Source organism: Hemiscyllium ocellatum, chromosome 6 (assembly GCF_020745735.1).
Source record: "Hemiscyllium ocellatum isolate sHemOce1 chromosome 6, sHemOce1.pat.X.cur, whole genome shotgun sequence".
Taxonomy (NCBI): Eukaryota; Metazoa; Chordata; class Chondrichthyes; order Orectolobiformes; family Hemiscylliidae; genus Hemiscyllium; species Hemiscyllium ocellatum.
In genome coordinates, this window is record NC_083406.1 from 72,164,074 (window position 1) to 72,184,490 (window position 20,417).

The 20,417-nt window shown below is 38.2% G+C and overlaps 1 protein-coding gene across 1 annotated transcript in view; it reads left to right on the forward strand.

Annotated features, from left to right (window-relative positions):
* The window catches only part of mrps9 (mitochondrial ribosomal protein S9), a 97,962-nt gene that overhangs the window by 26,401 nt on the left and 51,144 nt on the right, over positions 1-20,417 (forward strand). The window contains exons 3-5 of the mRNA XM_060826653.1: positions 2,367-2,429; positions 2,526-2,556; positions 17,668-17,747. Of these exons, the coding sequence (XP_060682636.1) occupies positions 2,367-2,429; positions 2,526-2,556; positions 17,668-17,747 (174 nt within the window). The remainder of the gene's footprint in view (positions 1-2,366; positions 2,430-2,525; positions 2,557-17,667; positions 17,748-20,417) is intronic.

The window sequence follows — 20,417 nt, forward strand, 5'->3', positions numbered from 1 at the left end:
ATGCATTGGTAGTCATCTAAAATGTTTTAGACTCTGGAGCAGTTCATACAGACTGGAGGATGTCAGATGAAATCTCATGATTTAAAAAGGGGAGGGAGAGAAAAATAACAGAATTATAGACCAGTTTGCATAACCCTCAGTACTGGGGAAAAATGCTAGAGTCAATTGTGGAAGACATAATAACAGAACATTTTGGATAGCATTAACAGGATTGGGCAAAGCCAACATGGGTTTATGAAAGGCTAATTTTTCTTAAGAATTTATTTGAGATTTTTGAGATTACAATTAATATAATAGGTTAGACAGAGCTAGTGGATGTGATTTATTTGGATTTTCAAAAGGCTTTTGTTAGAAGTCTCCCATAAGAGGTTAGTGGGCAACGTTAAATCACCTGGGAAAGGGGTAATCTATTGGCATGGATTGAGAATTAGTTGACAGATAGGAAATAGAATAGAAATAAATGGGTTATGATGAGTGAAATCCATAAGGATTTGTGCTACAGCAAACATTTTATTAACAGGTGGCCATGGGACCAGGAGTGTGCTGGTTGATCAATTATTCCAGATAATCAAGAGGTTCACATTTGAAGAAATTGATTGGAAATCAAATCAACTGTTGATATTTCATGTAGTCATATGATTGGACAATAAATATATTTAGATTGAGATAGTTAAATTAGAAACTATAATAATTAGAATAATACAGTAAACTTTGTAGTTTTTTGAGGTATATCATTTTGCTGGTTTATCAAGAGTGTCGGTACAAACAAAATTTGCTGCATATGTAAATAACCTGAATGAGGAAACCAAATGCAACAATTCCAAGTTTGTTGATGAGACAAAGCAAGATGAGATTGAGAGGTGGCTGCAAGGAGGCTTCAATGTGACTTAGACAACTTGAATGAGTGGCCAAACACGTGACAAGTGAAGTACAATGTGGCTTAATGTGAAGTTGTATGCTTGTAAAATAGGAAGGAAGAGTATTACTTAAATGGTGAAATATTGAGATGTGTGGATGTACACAGGGATCCAGGTGTCTTTGTACTGCAAGTAGACTGACAGGTGGAGTAAGCAATGAAGGAAGTGAATGGTGTATTGGCCTTCATTGAAAGATAATTTGAGTTCTGAAGTAAGTATGTCTTACTGCCGTTATATAGGATCTTGATCAGATGACTCCAGAGGTATTGCATGCAGTTTTTGTTTCCCCACCTAACAAAGGATGTACTTGCCATAGAGGGAGTGCAGTGGAGGTTCACTAGGCTGGTACTTCCTATGAGATGAGGTTGGTTCGACTGGGCCTCAATGCATGCACTGAATGTTTAGAAGGATGCAAAGGATAAAATTCTAACAGGCCTGGACAGACTAGGTACAAAGGCAATGTTTTCCCTGTTGTGTGGAGTCCAGAACCAGGGGGAATACTCTCTGGAATCGGTTAGATCAATTTAGGTCAGATGAGGAAACATTTCTTCATGGAAAGGGCAGTGAACCTGTGGAATCCCCTCTCTCAGGAGGCTGTGAAGGACAACTTAATGTATTCAAAAAGAAATAAATGCTTTTTTCGATATTAAAGATATTGAAGCTGTAGGAAAAGGTGAAAAGTAGCACTGAGATAGAGGATCTGCCATGATTGTATTAAATAGTGGGATAGGCTCAAAGAGCTGAATAGTCTACTCTCTGCTCTGCTCTGTGTTGTGTGTTTCTATGTTTACTTCTAGTGGAAAAGCTTTCCAAGCTCTCAAAACATATTTTTTAAATTCCACTGGCTGTCTTCATGGACAATTTTCATTTATTCTGTTACAAATTTCCTAATTAGAGGAAAACCTGGTGCTTGAATTCATATTATCACCTGTGATTTTTTAGTTTTAAATCTCATCATGATCATTTCTGCTTCAGTGAAAATAGTTGGAAATGGTTCCAGTTTTTCCTCAGAAGTCTAGTTTGATCAGTCAGTGGCACCAGTCTGTGGTGTAAGTTCTCTAGTCTTATTGTCCTTTCCTTAATGTACTGATGCACACCGCACAGAAGTTGTGCACTTGTAAGCAATATTTTTACATAACTTTCATTTCCTAACTTTTCTTATTCTGAAACGTAAGTCATGTTTGGGATATTAAGTCATAAGTACCTTTGGAACCTGGTACTTTGCATGTGACTATGTCAGAAAATGGATTTTAGTTTTGTTGTGCAGTGCATATTGTGACTTTTTTTGAGACCACTTTAAGAAATGTTTTCACGTGAATCTCTAACATGAGTTAAAAGCAGCTTTAAATGGGTTGTGATCAGTTTGTGCAAAATCAATAAAAATGTACTTGCACAAAGATTTGTTTTGTAATTCTGTGGACATTGCTTTAGTTTATCATTTTCTTTCAGAGAGCGATCAGATACCTTTTCCCATCTGGGGTGTTTGACAAGAAGGCTAGACCAATCATGAAGGTAATGAAAATGGTTTATGGTTCCAAAATACTATTTGATTCACTTGTTATCCACTTAATTACATTTGCTAATTCTAATCTGTTTGATTAATTGCAGCATCCTCTGGAAATCTTTCCAAAACAGAGGGGTAAGACTTTTTTTTTAAAATGAACTGTGGTGCAAAGAGGGAGTTGTGCTTATTCTTGGCAACAGCTGAATGTAGATCACCATAGGCTTGTAACATTATATACTGATGTCAGTTATTCATTGTTTTATGTTACACAGTTACCATCTGTTCATTAGTATGCTCTACTGTATTGTCTGCTTACTGCAATCTTTTCCACTGAATTATTTTTTAATCTTGGTACAAACTGTGAGAAAACTACCTGAAGGGGCTGTCACACCACTTAGCTTTAGTAGACATCAGTTTCCAATCTGAACAAGACTCCCAAATTGTTTTTGCTTCAATGCACGCATATAGCATTGCCTAAAGTAATAATTTGGTGTTGTGACCATGCAGTAAAGTGAGTTTCCCTTTTTATTATATAAGTGACTGGTTTGGCACACATTACGTATGGTAAACAAATTAATTGCTTTGGAAATTTTAATTTAAATGTTACATTCATGGGCAGACTTCCTAATATGCCCTTTGGCAATTAAACCAAACTACAGCATTGGAAAGGTTGCCTTTATGAGGAAACATTGAGTAGCGTTAAGAGGTATCAAATCTAATTTATCTGGCAAGGTGGCTTACTATTCCGGATTAGGCTGGAATATCAGTAAACCCGTATTCCTTTTCTCTACTATAACTTTCCTCTTTCCTGTATCTTTCTTGTCTCCTGTCTCTTCAACATCAACAATACATGAGAGACTCGTGTCACAAATGAATATTGGGTACCCATGGTAAAGAGCCAGCAATAAACATGAGTGACTTTATTGTATGTATAAACTATAAAATATCAGATTGTCAATAGTTGCATTAATGAGCTCATAGAAAGTATAAGAGAGTATTGTTAAGGCAGCACAGTTTGGTACTGACTAAAGAGTATGCTATATTAAACTTGATATTGTGTAATGTGACAAGATTATTTAGTTACTTCAGGGTTCAGAGAATTTGCAGCAGAGTTTGAAAGGAAGAAGATTGAGGCTAAGACTGGTATCTTAAATCTAAATAAGGGCAACTATGTGGGCAGGGAAGCTCAACTAGCATTCTAGGCAAGGCATACGTCAATTGAGACCCATTAGCAGGCATTTAAGGGAATATTTCAGAATACTCTAAGTATATTTGTGTTGTATTCAGTTCTAAAGAGAGGGCTCACTGTGTTTGTGGTTAACCAAAGAAGTTAAGGAATGTATCAAACTTAGGTGAAAGCATGTAACTGCGTAAAGAGGTGTGGCAGATTTGGGATAAATCAGAATCAAAATAACAGCTGCAAATGACTAAGAGGCTAATTAGATGGAATAAATTAGAGCATGAAACAAAGTGAGCTAGTAATGTAAAAATGGATGGGAAGACTATATGGGTATTTTGAAAAGAAGTTAGTAAGATGAGGATTAGATTATATTAGATTCCCTACACTGTGGAAACAGGCCCTTCGGCCCAACAAATCCACACTGGCCCTCCGAAGAGTAACCCCAGCCAGACAAGTTTCCCTCTGACTAATGCACCTAACACTATGGAAGTGGTGGATGAAAGAAACATAATTTGCTGCTGTTTTCAGTATAGCAGATACAAACATTCCTTCCAAATCAGGGCATGGAAAGGATGGAGAAAATTGGCACAATTATATTAACAATAGTAGTTCTAAGCAAGCTGATGCAGTTGCCTGAATGTCAAGTCTTCTGAGCTAGATTTAATCTTGGGGTCCTAAAATAGGTTGCTAATGAAAGACTTGATGCTTTGGTGTTAATTTTCCAAAATCCTTTACATTTTGTAAAGGTTTCATTAGATTGGAAAAATAACAAAGCTGTTCTGTTCAAGAAGTGGATGAGGCAGGGAAATATAAGCCAATTAGGTATGTTAGGCTACTTGAGGTAACAGTGCATAAGGTTGGAGATAATATACTAACATGGATAGAGGATTGGCTACCTGACGGAGTTGGAACATTGGGGAGCATCTTCATTATGACTAGTGGGGGAGGCACGATTATTTATAACATATGTCATGACTTATATGACAGAAGTGAATGTACTATGGCTAAGTTCGTGGATGACACAAATATAGGTAGGAGAGCAATTGGTGAGGATACTACAAAGAGTCTGAAGAATGACAATTTAACCAAGTAGGCAAAAACTTGGTAGATAGAATATAATATAAAAACTTGAGATTGTGCACTTTCACAGAAGGATTAGATGAGCTGAATATTATCTAAATGGAAATATCTTACTGAAAGCTACAGCACAGGGATTTCAAATGAGGTGATGGCACAGTGGTATAGTGTGAACTATTACTCTAGAACCACAAGCTAATGTTCTGGGCACATGGATTTGAATCACATCATGGCAGAAGGTGACATTTGAATTCAATAAAAATCTGAAATAAGAAGCCAATCTAATGGTAACTATGCAAAGCCATTGTTGACCGATTCACTCAGTCCTTTTTAAAGAAGAAGCCCTGCCATCCTTTCATGATCTCGTGTACTTGTGTCTGCAGACCCAGAGCAATATGGTTATATCTTATCTGCCCTTTAGAGATTGGGGCTAGCCAATGATGCCCACATCCTCTGAAGGGAAGAATAATTAATTTTGGAATGCATAAATCCCGAAACAAAAAAACTAGTGTCTGTATTCAGTGAGTAATAGGGAAGGCAAATGAAGTGTTGGCCTTTATTTCAAAGGAAATGAAGTATAAAATTACATAAGTTTTGCCAAAACTATACAAGGCACTAGTTAGACTACACTTGGAATACTGTGAACAGTTTTGGTCTCCTTATGTAAGGGAAGATATACAGTCCAGCAAAGCTTCTAGGGAAAGCTTATGGAGAGATTTTGTTAGATTAAGTAATTGGCAAAAAAGTTGGCAAATGGAGTATAATGTAGTAAAATGTGAAGCTGTTCACTTTGGAAGGGAGAACAAACTGACAAGAGTATTACTTAAATGGAGAAAAACTGTAACACTTAGGGCCTTGGAGGTACTTGTGCACAAAACGTAGAAAGCTAACACTAAGATGAGGCAGGTAATCAGGAACATTAATAGAATGTTGACCCCTTTTTTCAAGGGGATTAGCGTGTGAGAGTAGGGAAGTCTGTATGAGTTGTTGGTGAGACCATGTTTGGAATACTATGAGCAATTTGGTTATTAGCACATATATAATTTCATTGGAGGCATTTCAGAGAACGTTCACTAGGATGATCCTGGTGGGGAGGGATTGTCTGATGAAAAAAGGCTAAACGGATTGGGCCTCTTCGTTGGAATTCAGAAGAATCTCATTGTCAAGCCTTTGAGAACCCTATATGTTTCATAGTGAATTTTGAGAGGATGTTTCCCCTCATGGGAGAGTAGAAGACCAGAAGCCATAGTCTCAGAATGAAGGAGCACCAATTTAATGAGGAGGAATTTCTTCTCTTGAGCATTGAGTTTTTGGAACTCTGTGTGCTATGGAGACATGTGAGGCAGAGTTCTTCTGTATATTTAAAGGTTGAGATGGATTTTTGATCAGCAGGGAAATAAAGGTTATAGGAAAGGGTAGAAAGATGGACGTGAAGAGTGTCTATTTCTCACCGACTCTGGTCTAATTTGATGCAGGGTATGGCAGGACTGTTGTGAGAAGTTCTCCATATCTATCATCCAAACTTCTCCTTTCTAGTTTTGAACTTGCATTATTCTTCAGCTTTGTTACCATTTGCTCTTTATTCTGACAAGTCATTTTGTCCTCGAGACCCATATTCTGCTTTTCCCCACCTTGTTCTCACAAAAAGAATGACCTCAACTTTTCATTGCTGCCATGTTAACTGATATTGATAATTCTTGGGTACCATTCTGCATCATCAGCAATCTCCTCAAACAAGGAGGCGCATACCTCCTTGCAAACAACTGCCTCTGTCAAAATTTTCAGGATGTCTTTATGATACCTAGTATTAAATGAGCAAAAGATTGTCCTCACTAAACATTTGGAAGATCCGAAGCTTTGATTTTGGTGATTGCAGCTAGTTCAAGTCAGACATTAGATAGATTACTTACTTACTTAGTGTGGAAACAGGCCCAACAAGTCCATACTGACCCTCCGAAGAGCAACCCACTCTGACCCATTCCCCTACATTTACCCCTTTCACCCAACACTACGGGCAATTTAGCTTGGCCAATTTACCTAACCTGAACTTTTTTTGGGAGGAAACCGGAGCACCCGGAGGAAACCCATGCAGATGTGGGAAGAATGTGCAAACTCTACACAGATAGTTGCCTGAGGCAGGAATTGAACCCGGGTCTCTGACACTGTGCCGCCCATAGTGCTTTTTCCTGAAACTAACAGAGTCTGAGCTGCACTGTTCACAACTTTGCTGTTTATTTGACCCCAAGATAAGAACATTAGAATTAGGAGCTGGAGTAGGTCATTTGGCCCTTTAAGCCTGCTCTGCCATTCAATAAGATAATGGCTGATCATTTTGTGGACTCAGCTCCACTTACCCATCCTCTCACCATATCCTTCAGTTCCTTTATTGTTAAAAAAAAATCAGCTTTAAAAATGTTTACTGTAGTAGCGTCAACTATTTCACTGGGCAGGGAACTCCATAGATTTACAGCCCTTTTGAGAAGGAACTTCTTCACCCATTCAGTCTAAATCTGCTCACTTACTTTCAAGGCTATGCCCTCATGTCCTATATTCACCTGCTACTGGAAACGTCCTCTCCACATCTATCTTATCTATTCCCTTTATAGTTTTATATGTGTCTATAAGATCCCCCTCATTCTTCTAAATTCCAAAGAAATAATCCTAGTCTACTCAGTTGCTCCTCATAAACCAACCCCCTCAACACCAGAATCAACCTAGTGAACCTCCTCTGCACCTCCCCTCTAGTCCCAGTATATCCTTTCACAAGTAAGGAGACCAGGCGACTGACTGTGTGGAGTTTGCACGTTCTCCCCGTGTCTGCGTGGGTTTCCTCCGGGTGCTCCGGTTTCCTCCCACAGTCCAAAGATGTGCAGGTCAGGTAAATTGGCCACAATAAATTGCCTGTAATGTTAGGTAGGGATATATGTAAGGGTATGGGTGGGTTGCGCTTTGGCGGGTCGGTGTGGACTTGTTGGGCCGAAGGGCCTGTTTCCACACTGTAATCTAAATCTAAAAAATCTAAAAACTGCACTCAGTACTCCAGGTGTGGTCTCACCAGCACCATGTGCAGTTGCAACATAATCTCCTTGCTTTTAAAGTCAATCTCTTTAGCAATAAAGGACAAAATTCCATTTGCCTTCCTAATTACTTGTACTTAGAGACCAACCCTCTGTGATTCATGCACAAGGACACTGGTCCCTCTGCATAGCAGCATGCTGCAATGTTTTACCATTCAAATAATAATCTTTTTACTGTTACTCCTACTAAAATGGATGACTTCACATTTATAAATATTGTATTCCACCTGCCAGACCTTTGCCCACTCAAAGTATCTATGTTCCTCTGCAAACTTTGCTCTGCCACTCATCTTGATGTCATCTGCAAACTTTGACACACTTCACATGGTTCCCAATTCCAAACATCTATATAAGTTGTGAATAATTGCGGTCCCAACACTGATCCCTGAGGCACACCACTCATTACTGATTGCCAACTAGAATAGTACTCATTTTCCCCCACTCTTTGCTTCTTATTAGTCAACAAATCCTCAGCATGATAATACTTTACCCATAACGCCATGAATTTTTATGCAGCAGCCTCTTGTGCAGCACTTTGTCGAAGGCCTTTTGGAAAACTAGGTGCACCACATTCACTGGGTCCCCATTGTCCACCTTGCTCATAATGGCCATAGAATTCTGAAAGATTTGTTCAGCATGACCTGCACTTCATGAGCCCATGCTGCATCTGCCCAATGGGACAATTTCTATCCAGATGCCTTGCTATTTCTTCCTTAATAATAGACTCAAGCATTTTCCCCACTAGAGGTTAAGCTAACTGGTCTATAATTTCCCAGTCTATAATTTTACCTACCTCCCTTTTTAAACAGTGGTGTCACATTTACTGTTTTCCAATCTGCTGAAACTGCCCCAGAGTCCAGTGAATTTTGGAAAATTACAATAAGTCCACTTGCTATTTATCCCGCCATCTCTTTTAGTACATTGGGATGTATCCCATCAGGGCCAGGAGACTTGTCTATCCTTAGCTCCATTAGCTTGCCCAACACTACATCTTCCATAATTATGACTGTTTCCATGTCCTCACCTCCCTTCGTCTCTTTGTCAGTTTCTGGCATGTTATTAGTGTCCTCCATTGTGAAGACCGATACAAAATACCTGTTCAATGCCTCAGCCACTTCATCATATCCCATAACTAAATGCCCCTTCTCATCCTCTAAAGGACCAACGTTTACTTTAGCCACTCTTTTTTTGTTTTATATATTTATGGAAACTTTTGCTCTGTCTTTATATTCTATGCTAGTTTTTTCTCATGTTCTATCTTATTTTTCTTTCTAGCTCTTTTTGTGACTTTCTGTTGACTGTTAAAAGTTTTCCTAATCTACTATTTTCCTGCTGTTCTTGGCCACTTTGTATGCCTTCTCTTTCAATTTGATAACCTCCCTTATTTCCTTAGACACTCATGGCAAATTACCCCTTTTCTTATACTCCTTCCTATTCACTCCAATATACTTTTGCTGAGCACTTCAAAAAATTGCTTTGAAAGTTCTCCACTACTCGTCAACTGTCCTACCATAAAATCTTTGTTTCCAGTCTACTTTAGCCAAGTCCTCCCTCATTCCATTGTAGTTTCCCTTGTTTAAGCACAGGACCGTGGTATTAGATTTTTATCTTTATACTCTCCATCTGTATTGTAAATTCAACCATAGTGTGATTGCTCCTTCCAGAAGGATACCTAACTATGAGGTCATTAATTATTCCTGTCTCATTACAAAGGATCAGATCTAGGATAGCTTGCTCCCTCATCTGTTCCATTACATACTGTTCAAGAAAACTATTGTGCATACACTCAGCGAACTTCTCCTTAAGGCTACCCTGACCCAGCTGGTTTAAACAATCGACGCTTAGATTAAAATTCCCCATGATAATTCTCATACCACTGTTATAGGCATAATGTAATTCTTTGTTTATTGCATGCCCCTTTTATACAGGTCAGTTGGTAATGCTCGCAGGTACTCCAGCCACTCACTAACCCGCCCCCCCCAGGTCAAATGTTACCCCAGATACAATGGTAGGATGAGGTCCTTGGAGATAATGTAAGTAGCCTAATCCTGGGGAATCGTTATGCAAACAATTTCCTGACTCAATGATTCCCCAAGTCAATGTAGGTGTGATATTCCCCAGATTTGGAGAATGATCACGCAAACAAATTTGGCTGGGGATGGCTATGGAAGTATTTCTGAATGGAAGGGACTGAACGAGAGTTTAATTTGATATAGCAGTAGAATAATAGTAAATGGTTGCCTGAATGAAATATGCATTACAATGGATAGTCATCCACATTCCTGCATGGTATCTTTGAGACCGAATGTTGGCCCGACTAATTTCCAGAATGTTCAGCTTCTTGGAGAAAGACAATATAAGTTTAACGCTTTAGCATTACATTAATGTCCAGAGAGAGAGTACAATTTTAATCTTTTAACATTACAGTGGCCTATGGACGACGCCTATCAGTGACTTTTTTTTTGTAGAATTTCTAATTTCCACCTAAATGGATTCAACTTTATTCTCCATAGAACCTATATCATCTCTCAGCACCACCCTGAAGTCATCTTCGAATATCAGAGTTACACTACCTCACTTACCTTCCCGTTTGTCTTTCTGAATAGTCTGATATCTCTGGATATTTAATTCCAAGCTGTGACCATCCTGTAACCATGTCTCCGTAATGGCTACTCAATCATATTCATTCGCGATGATTTGTGTTGTTAGTTCATCGACCTTGTTACGAATGCTACAAGCTTTCAGGTGAAGTACCCTGATTCTAGTTTGCTTACTCTTATGATTTCTAGCATCTCTAATAATATCTCCTGAGTTATCCTTCCTTTTTACTTCTCTCATAGACTGCCTCGGACTTAAACTCTCCTGCACACATGCCAACCTGCTGTTTACTTTTTTATTTACCATCAGACTTCCTGTTGTTTTCCCTTTTTCTTCCCCCGATTCACAATTTTAAAGTCCAAGTAACCACCCTATTTATTCTTTTCGCTAGAACACTGGTTCCAGATTGGTTCAGTTGGTGACTATCCCATGGGCACAGATCCCCACCCTGGGTTCCAAAACTGATGTCAATGCCCCATGAAATGGAGCCCCTCTTTCTTACACCACTCCCGTAGTCTCATGTTTACTTCCCTAATTTTCTTATCCCGAAGCCAATTTGCACGTTGGTCAGGCAATAATCTGGAGATTATGACCCTCGAGGACCTGTTTCTTAATTTCGTACCTAGTGCTTGATAGTTCCCAAACAGGTCCTCCTTCCTAGCCTTGCCTATGTTGTTTGTCCCAATGTGGACCACAACAACTGGATCCTCTCCTTCCGCTCCAATATTTTTTCAAATCGGTTAGTGATGTCCTGCATCCTGGCACTGGGCAGGCAACATATCATGTGAGACACCCCCAATTTAAAAAACCCTCTATATCTACCACTTGTCTTTTTGCTCCTCCTCTTGAATGGCCTTCTGCACCATGGTGCCGTGGTCAGCTGGTTCATCCTCCCTGCAGCCCTTTTCCTCATCCACACGGGGAGCAAGTATCTCAAACCTGTTGGATAAGGTCAAGAGCTGAGGCTCCTCCATTCCAAACTCAGAATCTCCTACCTGTCACATTTCAATCACACCCTGTTGTTCTTGATCACTAACTGAATTTCAGTTACTTAATCTCCCAGGTGTGACTGACTCCTGAAACAAAGTGTCCAAGTAACTTTCCCCCTCCCAGATGTGCTGCAGTGTTATAAACTTCCCACCGTATTTGTGCATGCCTTCCACACATTCATAAATCATCTGTGCACGCTAAAGTTAACAATTCAGCCACCTCGGACAACTTTTCATGCTCTACACTTCTTTAAATTGGATCACCCAAAGCTTTATTGCCTGTGGCCAACTCGTGTTAACTCCCATTCGGTTGCGAGCTTTGTTTACTGACCTACATTAGTTGCCAGTTAAGCAAAGCCTCTATTTCAAAAATATCATTCACATTTTCAAATCCTTCTATGCCTTCAATTCTCTTCCTCCCTGTCATCTTTGTCATCTGTTCCAACAACTTTGATATAGCTGCACATTTCTAATTTTGGTACTCTACGCATTTCCAGTTCTAATTTTTAAATTTTTTTAAAACCTGTTTTCTAATCAACAAGGTTAGAGGTGTTATTACATACCTGTGGAACAAGTGAGACTTGAACCCAAGCCACTAAGATACTCCTTAAGGTCTCTTTGACCAAATTGTGGTCATCTACCTTAATATCACCCTGAGTGTCTTGGCATCTATTTTGCTTCATAATAGTCCTTTGGGTTTTCTTTTTGCCTTGAAGATGTTTTATAAATATGGTAGAAGCAAAATTCTGCACTTACTGGAAATCTGAATCAAAAACAGAAATTGCTGGAGAATCTCAGCAGATCAGGCAGCATCTTTAGAGAGAAAAACAAAAGTTAACATTTTGAGTTCAATATGACTTCTTCAGACCATAGAGTTTTTCTGCAACATCTTCTGTGTTCGCTTTATAAATGCAAGTTGTTTTTTCCATAGACCTTGCACTCACATTAGCTCCCCATTCTATCCACCAGTCCTCAATCTGGAGGCATTGGTATACTCATTCCTCATTGCCAGCACTGATTGATTGATTGTGAGAAAATGGAAGTGATGAAGGTTTAATGTCAATTAAGTAATTGTTGAAGCCCGAATGTCTGGGCAACAGAACAGATACTGTTCTTTTTTCAGCTTGCCTGAGCTCCACTGGGACAGTTCAGGAAGCCAAGAAGTCAGGATGAGACTGTCACAGAATGAAAGTGAATGGTCAACAGAAGCTCAAGGTTGGGAAGAAGTTCAGCAAAGGGTGGTTGCACATGGTGATGCAATTGCATTAAAAGTGGATGGAATGGCAGAAAATGACTGCTCTGGGTACAGAGGCTGTCGGGTAAAGAAGGGTTGCAAAAGAAATGTGAATAACTACAGCTCCAATTTTTACACACAAAAAACTTAAAGGAATCTGTTGTTAAGAGCAAAATTAAGATTTTCCTGTATGAGAATAGCTAGGTAGGCATTGCTAATGTGGTTGCAAATGAGATGAATAACTTATTTTTCTCATGAGAATATAAAATCACAATTGGACATTGAAGACTCCAATGATGTGTCTTACATAGATTTCTCAGTAGATATGATGAATGGTTAGACACTGGTTCAAATATATAACTCCATGGAAGTCTGAGCGTGCCCCCAGGGCCAAAGCTACAATTAGGAGAGACACAAGGTGTGGAACTGTTATCTCAACCTATGCCCTAGTGTAAATAATAGAAATCCTTCAAAATTAACTTCTGATAACGGCTTAATAGATTACATAAGAAAAGGCTTTTGTGCCTTTTTAAAGTAAAATCGGTTAAGTATTGAAAGTAGTTCACACGTTTACAGGGAGAGAGAACAGGGCAGTGGGCCTTGTTTTTGGATTTTTGTTTATGGCTGGTGTGCACATGGAATAACATCTCTGACTTTGATTCCAGAAGGCCTTGGACAAAGCTACACTTGTAAAGCTGCTAACCATGCTGAAGACACTGGGTCTTGATTCAGCGATAGCACTGGGTAGTATTTATGGATAGGAATGGTCTTTGGCTTGTGAGCAGTGCAGAGTGAATCATCCAGTTGTAAGATAGTTATGGCTATGAATATGCCCAGTGTTTGTTTTGGAATCCAGTTTGGGTAATGGAAGTCCAAAATACGATATAAATTGGGCATATTCATAGATGCTATTAAACAAAAAGATGGGCCTGGATAGAGAGAACCAGCATTTTGAAAATTGAAGTATAGAGGAGCCTCGATTATCCAGCATTCGATTATCCAAATTTTGGATTATCCAAACAAAAACTCCCCGTCCATGTGATTTGGATTATTGAGGTTTCCCTGTGTACTGTTGAGTTTGACATCTATTTTTGATTGTTCTCAACTACATATCAGCATGCCCTTGAATGAAGTAATAGAAACAAGAGCAGATGGAAATCCTCAATGTCTGACAATATTTACAAAGAAGAAAGTGTTTGATAACTTATCGTCAGAGTTTGCATTGAAATGTTGACTGAATTCCTCCTCGGATGCTGCCAAATCAGCTGAGCATTTTTGGTTGTCTAAATAGATTTATAGTACATGCATACAGTGATGTCCTCTAGTCAGTTTAAGGACTTCTGAATTTAGTATACATGAATGGCCTTAACTTGTTTATATAGGATATAATCTCAAATTTTGCAGATGTTATGAAATTCAAAAACATAATTTAATAAGCATGAATAGTAAGACTTTAGGAGCACAAAGGCAATCAAAAGAAATGGGCAGATGTAGCAGATGCAATTAAAGGCAGAAGATTATGTGGTTTGAGCAGGCAAATGAGGAAAGACTATGTGAACCAAATGGTGCAGTCTGCATGGCATGCAGGGTCCAGGCAGCATAGGTACATAAAGCTTTGAAGGTGGCAGGGTAAATTGAAAATACTGTTTTAAATGTTTTCTGGATCCTTGGCTTTATAAATAAGAGACAAAAAGTAAAGAAGCAAGCAAGTTCTGCTAAAGCATGCTAAATAATTGCTTAGGCTGCCATAATCTGGAGAAAACAATTCTGAAGAAAGGTCATCAGACCAGAAATACCAAGTCTGCTTTCCCTCCTTGGATACTGCCAGACTGGCTGAGTTCCTCCTGCAATTTCTGTTTTAGCTTCATATTTCCAGCATTCACAGTTCTTTGTTTTTCATTTTGTAGTTTCATGCAGTGCCTTCAGCTTACACATCCCGAGGTACTTCACAGAAGTATTCTCTTACAGAATTTGACAACAGTCTACTTAAGAAATATAAGCAGAATGGGCTCTTTGAACATAGATTCAATCTTACTGAAAGGCAGACTATCACTAGCATAATTTCAATATTGCTTGATTTTCATCTTGATCTCGCCATCTTTATCCAGGGTATCAGCACTGATCCTCATGTTAGCCCTGGTTTTGATCTGCTGGCCTGAAAATGAGTCGTTTGTTCTAATTCTACTCTTTTAGCCAATAACCAATTCTTAATGACAGAAAATAATACTCAACAAATTGGACCCTACGTCAGATTTGCAATGCGTCCAACTAACAGGAGTAGAGCACTTAAATGCCTTAATATGATGATGTCGCAGAGTCAATAAAGACTTAAAGATGGAAAATTATATCTGACAAATTCTTTGCCATTTTCTGAAATTGGAACTTAAGTAGGGTACCTTAGGAGGAAGCTAAATTTCAAGCATTTAAATAAGGTATCATTTAAGAGGTTACTACACAAAATTAGGGCTCATGAAATGGGGAAGAAATACATTGGTGCCAGAAAATGACCATATCAGGAAAGAATATCGCCATCTCTTGACGACAATGAACTATCTGACCACCACTGAATCCCACACAATCTATATTGTGGGGGTTACCATTGGCCAGAAATTGAACTGTACTAGCCATATAGTTAGTGTGTCTACAAGAGTACGTCAGAAAGTGGGAATTCTACAGCAATTAACTCTCCTCTGGACTATGCCAAACTGGACCAAGTTGGAAGGCACAAGTTAGTGTAATGGAATGCTGTCCATTTACCTGAACAGGTATGTTCCAACAGTATTAAAGAAACTCTGCCATGCAGGACGAAGCAGCCTGTTTGATTAGCACTTCATCAATCAACCTTAATATTTACTCCCTGAACTACTGATGGACTGTGGCAACAGTGTATATACCATTTACAAGAAGCTCTGCAGCAGCTCACCCAGTCTCCCTTGACAACCCTTTCCAAAGCCACAACCTCTATCACCCAGCTGAACAAGAGCAGTAAATACATGAGGACATCACCACTTGGTAGTTGCCCTTTTAATCCTAATTTGTAATGTCTTACCTTCCTTCATAGTTCTTCTGGGTCAAAATTCTGGGACTCCTTTCCTTGCAGCACTGTGGGTGGAGCTACACTATGTGCAGCAGTTCAAGATGTTCTCTCACCACCACCTTCAGGGGCAATTGGAAATGGGCAGTGAGTGCTGGCCTACTAGTGACTCACATGTTCCACAAATGCATTTATTTTTTAAAACACTCTAGTGTTTTTCCTGTTAAAAATGTCAAACTTAACGATCTTTGGTGTTTCATTTACCTTTCTCCGACACAGTGGAGTTAACGTTCGTAAACCTCAAAGCCATTTCATGAGATCATAGTTGATCTAATGGTAGTTTCAAATCTCCATTCTTGCCGACCCTGATAACCTTGCATCCCCTTGCTTACAAGAATATTTCCACATTTGTCTTAAAGTTTCAAAGGCTCCATGTCACCATCTTTTGAGGAAGAGAGTTTCAAAGCCTCACAACCCTTTGCAAAATAATTTTGTCCTGCCCCTGACTTAATTTGTTTTAAACAGTGATTCTTCTAATCCTTAGTTGTCCCATAAGAGGACACATCCTCTCCTCTGCTGACCGATCAAGGGCCATTAGGATCTTATATGTTTCAATCAAGTCACCTCTTGCTTTTCTAAATTGTAGGAGATATAAATGTAGTCAGTCCAGACTTTTCTCATTAAACAAATCTGTACGTTAATTTAGTAAACTTTATCTGAACTATTTCCAACACATTTACATCCTTCCTTAAATAAAGTGACCTATATTGTGCACAGTACTCCAGACGTGGTCACACCAGTGCTCCTTATATCTGAGACATAACCTCATAACCTGATAATATTCTATTACCTTTTCTAATTGCTGTGCTTTCTCATAACCTTTTGTAATTCATGTACTGGGACATATAGAATCCTCTGCATCCCCAAGCTCTGTAGTCTCTCACCATTTAGATAATATGCTTCTAGCATATGAATTATTAATTTTCTAAAATGCTGTATAAAAACATCCTCAACCATTTAAAACTATCACTGCAAGGATAATAATAGACAATGTTCAAGCCTGTTTAATTATTTCATCATTTTAAAGGATATGGACCCAATGTCATAACTTTTGAATCCTTTTGCTTCAGTGGAAGGTTTTCAAATTGATGATGTAGTGCCAAATTTTCTAGCATCTAATGTGTAAATAATCTCTACATATTTGAATACTGAGTGTATTCATTTTGCAGTATGTTAAGGTGCACATACTGGTTGCGCATGTAACTTTTCTTTACTTTATTCAAATAATTGAATATACATAAAGGCCATTTGACCTTACTTGTCTTTCCAATACTTTAGCATGGCTGTCTTAATGTTCAGCAGTATCTCAAAGGCTAAATTTTAACTATCTTGCCTGGCTAACATATTGGAACTATTTATTACTGAATGAAGTTCTTCTTGACATACCATTTAAATTTACTTTTCACTATAGTCATGTTTTTTGTTAATGTTATGACTAAAATTGTAGTGCTTCAAGTGTAGTCTAGCTAACGCATTATGATTTCTGTAAACTTTTTTATAGAGGCACTATGATTTTTAATTTTAACTTAATTGTTCCATTTTGAAAAATCTACTTGAATCTCAGTTTATTTGCGATGTCCCCTTGATAATACAGTTCCATTCTTTATATATTTCTGAATTTTTTGAACTAGATACAACAGTTCCCATGTTTAATTTTCTATTTGCCTATTTGCATGACATTCTCAATGCTTCTGCAGATATTTGGCCTCATTATTTTGTATTTATTCCAATTGAGAACAAAAGTGACATAGTTTTGTTTGATATTCGTAAGTTTATTGTAAAATAGTATAATGAATATTTGTTGTTAGCATTTCAAGTACTGACCTATTGGCAGTGTGGGAAATTTCAATCCCTAACATTTAAATGACGAGATATCGTGAGTCTGTTGATATATCCTATATACAGAAAATACTAAATACAGATTTGCTTCACTGTTATCATTAGCATGGTTTGAACATTTTATAAATCAAATTGTCATTTATTTTCTGTTTTAACAGCTGTCCAATGGGGAGAAGATGGTCGTCCTTTCAATTACCTTTTCTACACAGGAAAGCAGTCCTACTATTCACTTATACATGTAAGTGTATAAGCAATTCAGATGGAATTACAATAACTGAATAGATCTTTAAATTGCTGTTTAACATTTCTTTAACAAATTTTATTTTACAAAATGAAATAAAATTTGAAAACAAGAATAAATGCATGTACAACCAACTATCATATCAACTGGTTCAATTTTGAAAGAAAATTTCATTCACGAGAAGTGGGTGTTACTGGTTAGGCCGGCTAGGCCGGCATTTATTGTCTATCACTATTTGCCTAGAAGGCATTTAAAAGACAACCGTATTACTATGGATCTGGAGTTGCATGTAGGCTAGACCAGATAAGGATGGAAGTTACCTTCTCTAAATGTCATAGTGAACCATATGGGTTTTCCTGACAATCAACAATAGTTGCATAGTCATCATTAAACTTTTGATTACAGATTTTGTTTAACATATTTAATTCAAGTTCCACCATCTCCCGTGATGAGATTTGAACTTGAGTTCCCAGAACATTATCTGACTTAATCCAGAATTGACTATTCCATTTCTCCCCATCTATAAATTAGAGTCATTCAAAATTCTGCTTCTCGATATCCTCTCCTGTATTACATGCCATTCACTATGATTTAAAATTTACACTGGTGAATGAAATGTGAGATTGAAATCTAATCCAAGTGCACACTTTGGACAGCAGTAATATTGCAGTTGTGCTGTTTTCATCACCATAATGATATTGCTTTGTGATGCCTTACTGAGCCTCTTTTAACTTTTTTTTAATATGAATTAAATTTCACTGAGGTCTTGTCACACTTTTGCTTGCTAACTCCATTATAGTACTCTTAACTACTTGCTCATTTCCTCCACCCTCCATCATACATTCCCAATGTGGTGTTAGCACAATTAAGTGTTAAAAGTATTGTAATAAGTTAATCATTAACTTGCTTCTTTTTAAATAAACTGCGTTAAATCATAAGATCTGAACAATGAAATAAATTAATTACAGGAATTTAAATGTATATATATCAAATTTCAAGTGACTTTGAACATTAAAACATTGAAACATGATTTCTATTGAAATAGCAAATTTCATTATACAATGCAATTCTGGACAAATTGACGAAAAAGTTGAGTCAGGTGAAATCTGGTAAAGATTCCGAATAGGAAAAAAAACCTGTATCGGGTATGTCATGAGAATATGTTGAAACCTTACTATAATAGAGATGGGAACTGGACAGGTGTTAGTGCCCCGCAGAGTGAGGAATCAAACCCAAATGTTGTGGAGTTTGATGTGCCCCCAAAAAAGTTAAAGTCCTTGAGTGGTATGCTAGGATAGTAAACTATTTGTTTCAGGAGCGAAGAACCCAGTTGAAAGGTTTGTTGCAGCAATATGAGGACACATGCAGGAACAACTTGGAGAGAATTAATGTTATTGTGCATGAGGTAGAAGTAAGGATTGCTGTTCCAATAGAACAACACCCCTACAGGCTTAATCCTTTCAAAGCCACACAGGTCCAGAAGGAAGTAGACGCGATGCTCAATGAAGATACCATCGAATCAAGTCAGAGTGGGGTTTGCTGATTGTGTCAGTTCCCAAACCTGATGGGCCTCAATGATTTTGTGTGGACTATCAGAAGGTCAACGCTGTAACAAAATCGGACTCATACCCAGTACCAAGATTGGAGGACTGTATAGAGAAAGTTGGACAAGCCAGTTACATCACAAGGTTGATTTGCTGCATGGTTCCTGGCAAGTACCTTTATCAGAGAAAGCGAAAGAGGTTTTGGTGTTTGTAACTCCAGATGGGCTATATCAATTCAAAGTGATGCCCTTTGGAATGAAGAATGCACCAGCCACATTCCAAAGACTTATAAACAGAGTTGTGGTTGGGTTGACAAACTGTGCAGTCAATCTGAATGGATGTAGTCATCTTTATTGAGTCATGGAAAGATCACATGATACAGTTGGCAGAGCTCGTTGAACAATTAAGAGAAGGAAAACTGGTAATAAACTTAAAGAAAACAGAATTTGCAAAGGCAGAGGTAGGACATAACATCGGTCACGGAGGGTTGACCTCAAGGAACCCAGAGACGAAGGCTATCGAGGAATTTCCATGACCAACCTCTAAGAAAGAGGTGCTTTGATTTTTGGGACTAAGGGGATTCCACCAGAAGTTTCTCCAAACTTCAGCAGTCTAGTGGCACCACTCACAGATTTACTGGAGAAAAACTCAAAATTTCAGCGGTCAGAACAATGCCAGGAGGCATTTCACAATTTAAAAGCAGGTTTAACCATCTCACCAGTTTTAGCTACACCAAATCTTTTTGAAATCCTTCAAAGTTGCAATCAATGCCAGCGACATAGGATTTGGAGCTGTACTGCTGCAGGAATATGATGATGAAATTGAATGGCCAATTGGCTACTTTTTAAAGAAACTCAACACCCACTAGAGAAAATATTCTACCATCGAAAATAAATTATTGAGTTTGGTACTGACCTTACAACGTTTTAATGTTTATGTAATGAACAGTGTGTTGGAGACATATCATAATCCTCTTACATTCTTGGAACCTTTTAAAGACAAGAATATGAGACTATTACATTGGTGTCTTATGTTACAGACTTTTAATTTACAAATTGTACATGTTGTGAGTTGTAAAAATGTGATTAGATTAGATTCCCAACGTTGTAGAAACAGGCCCTTT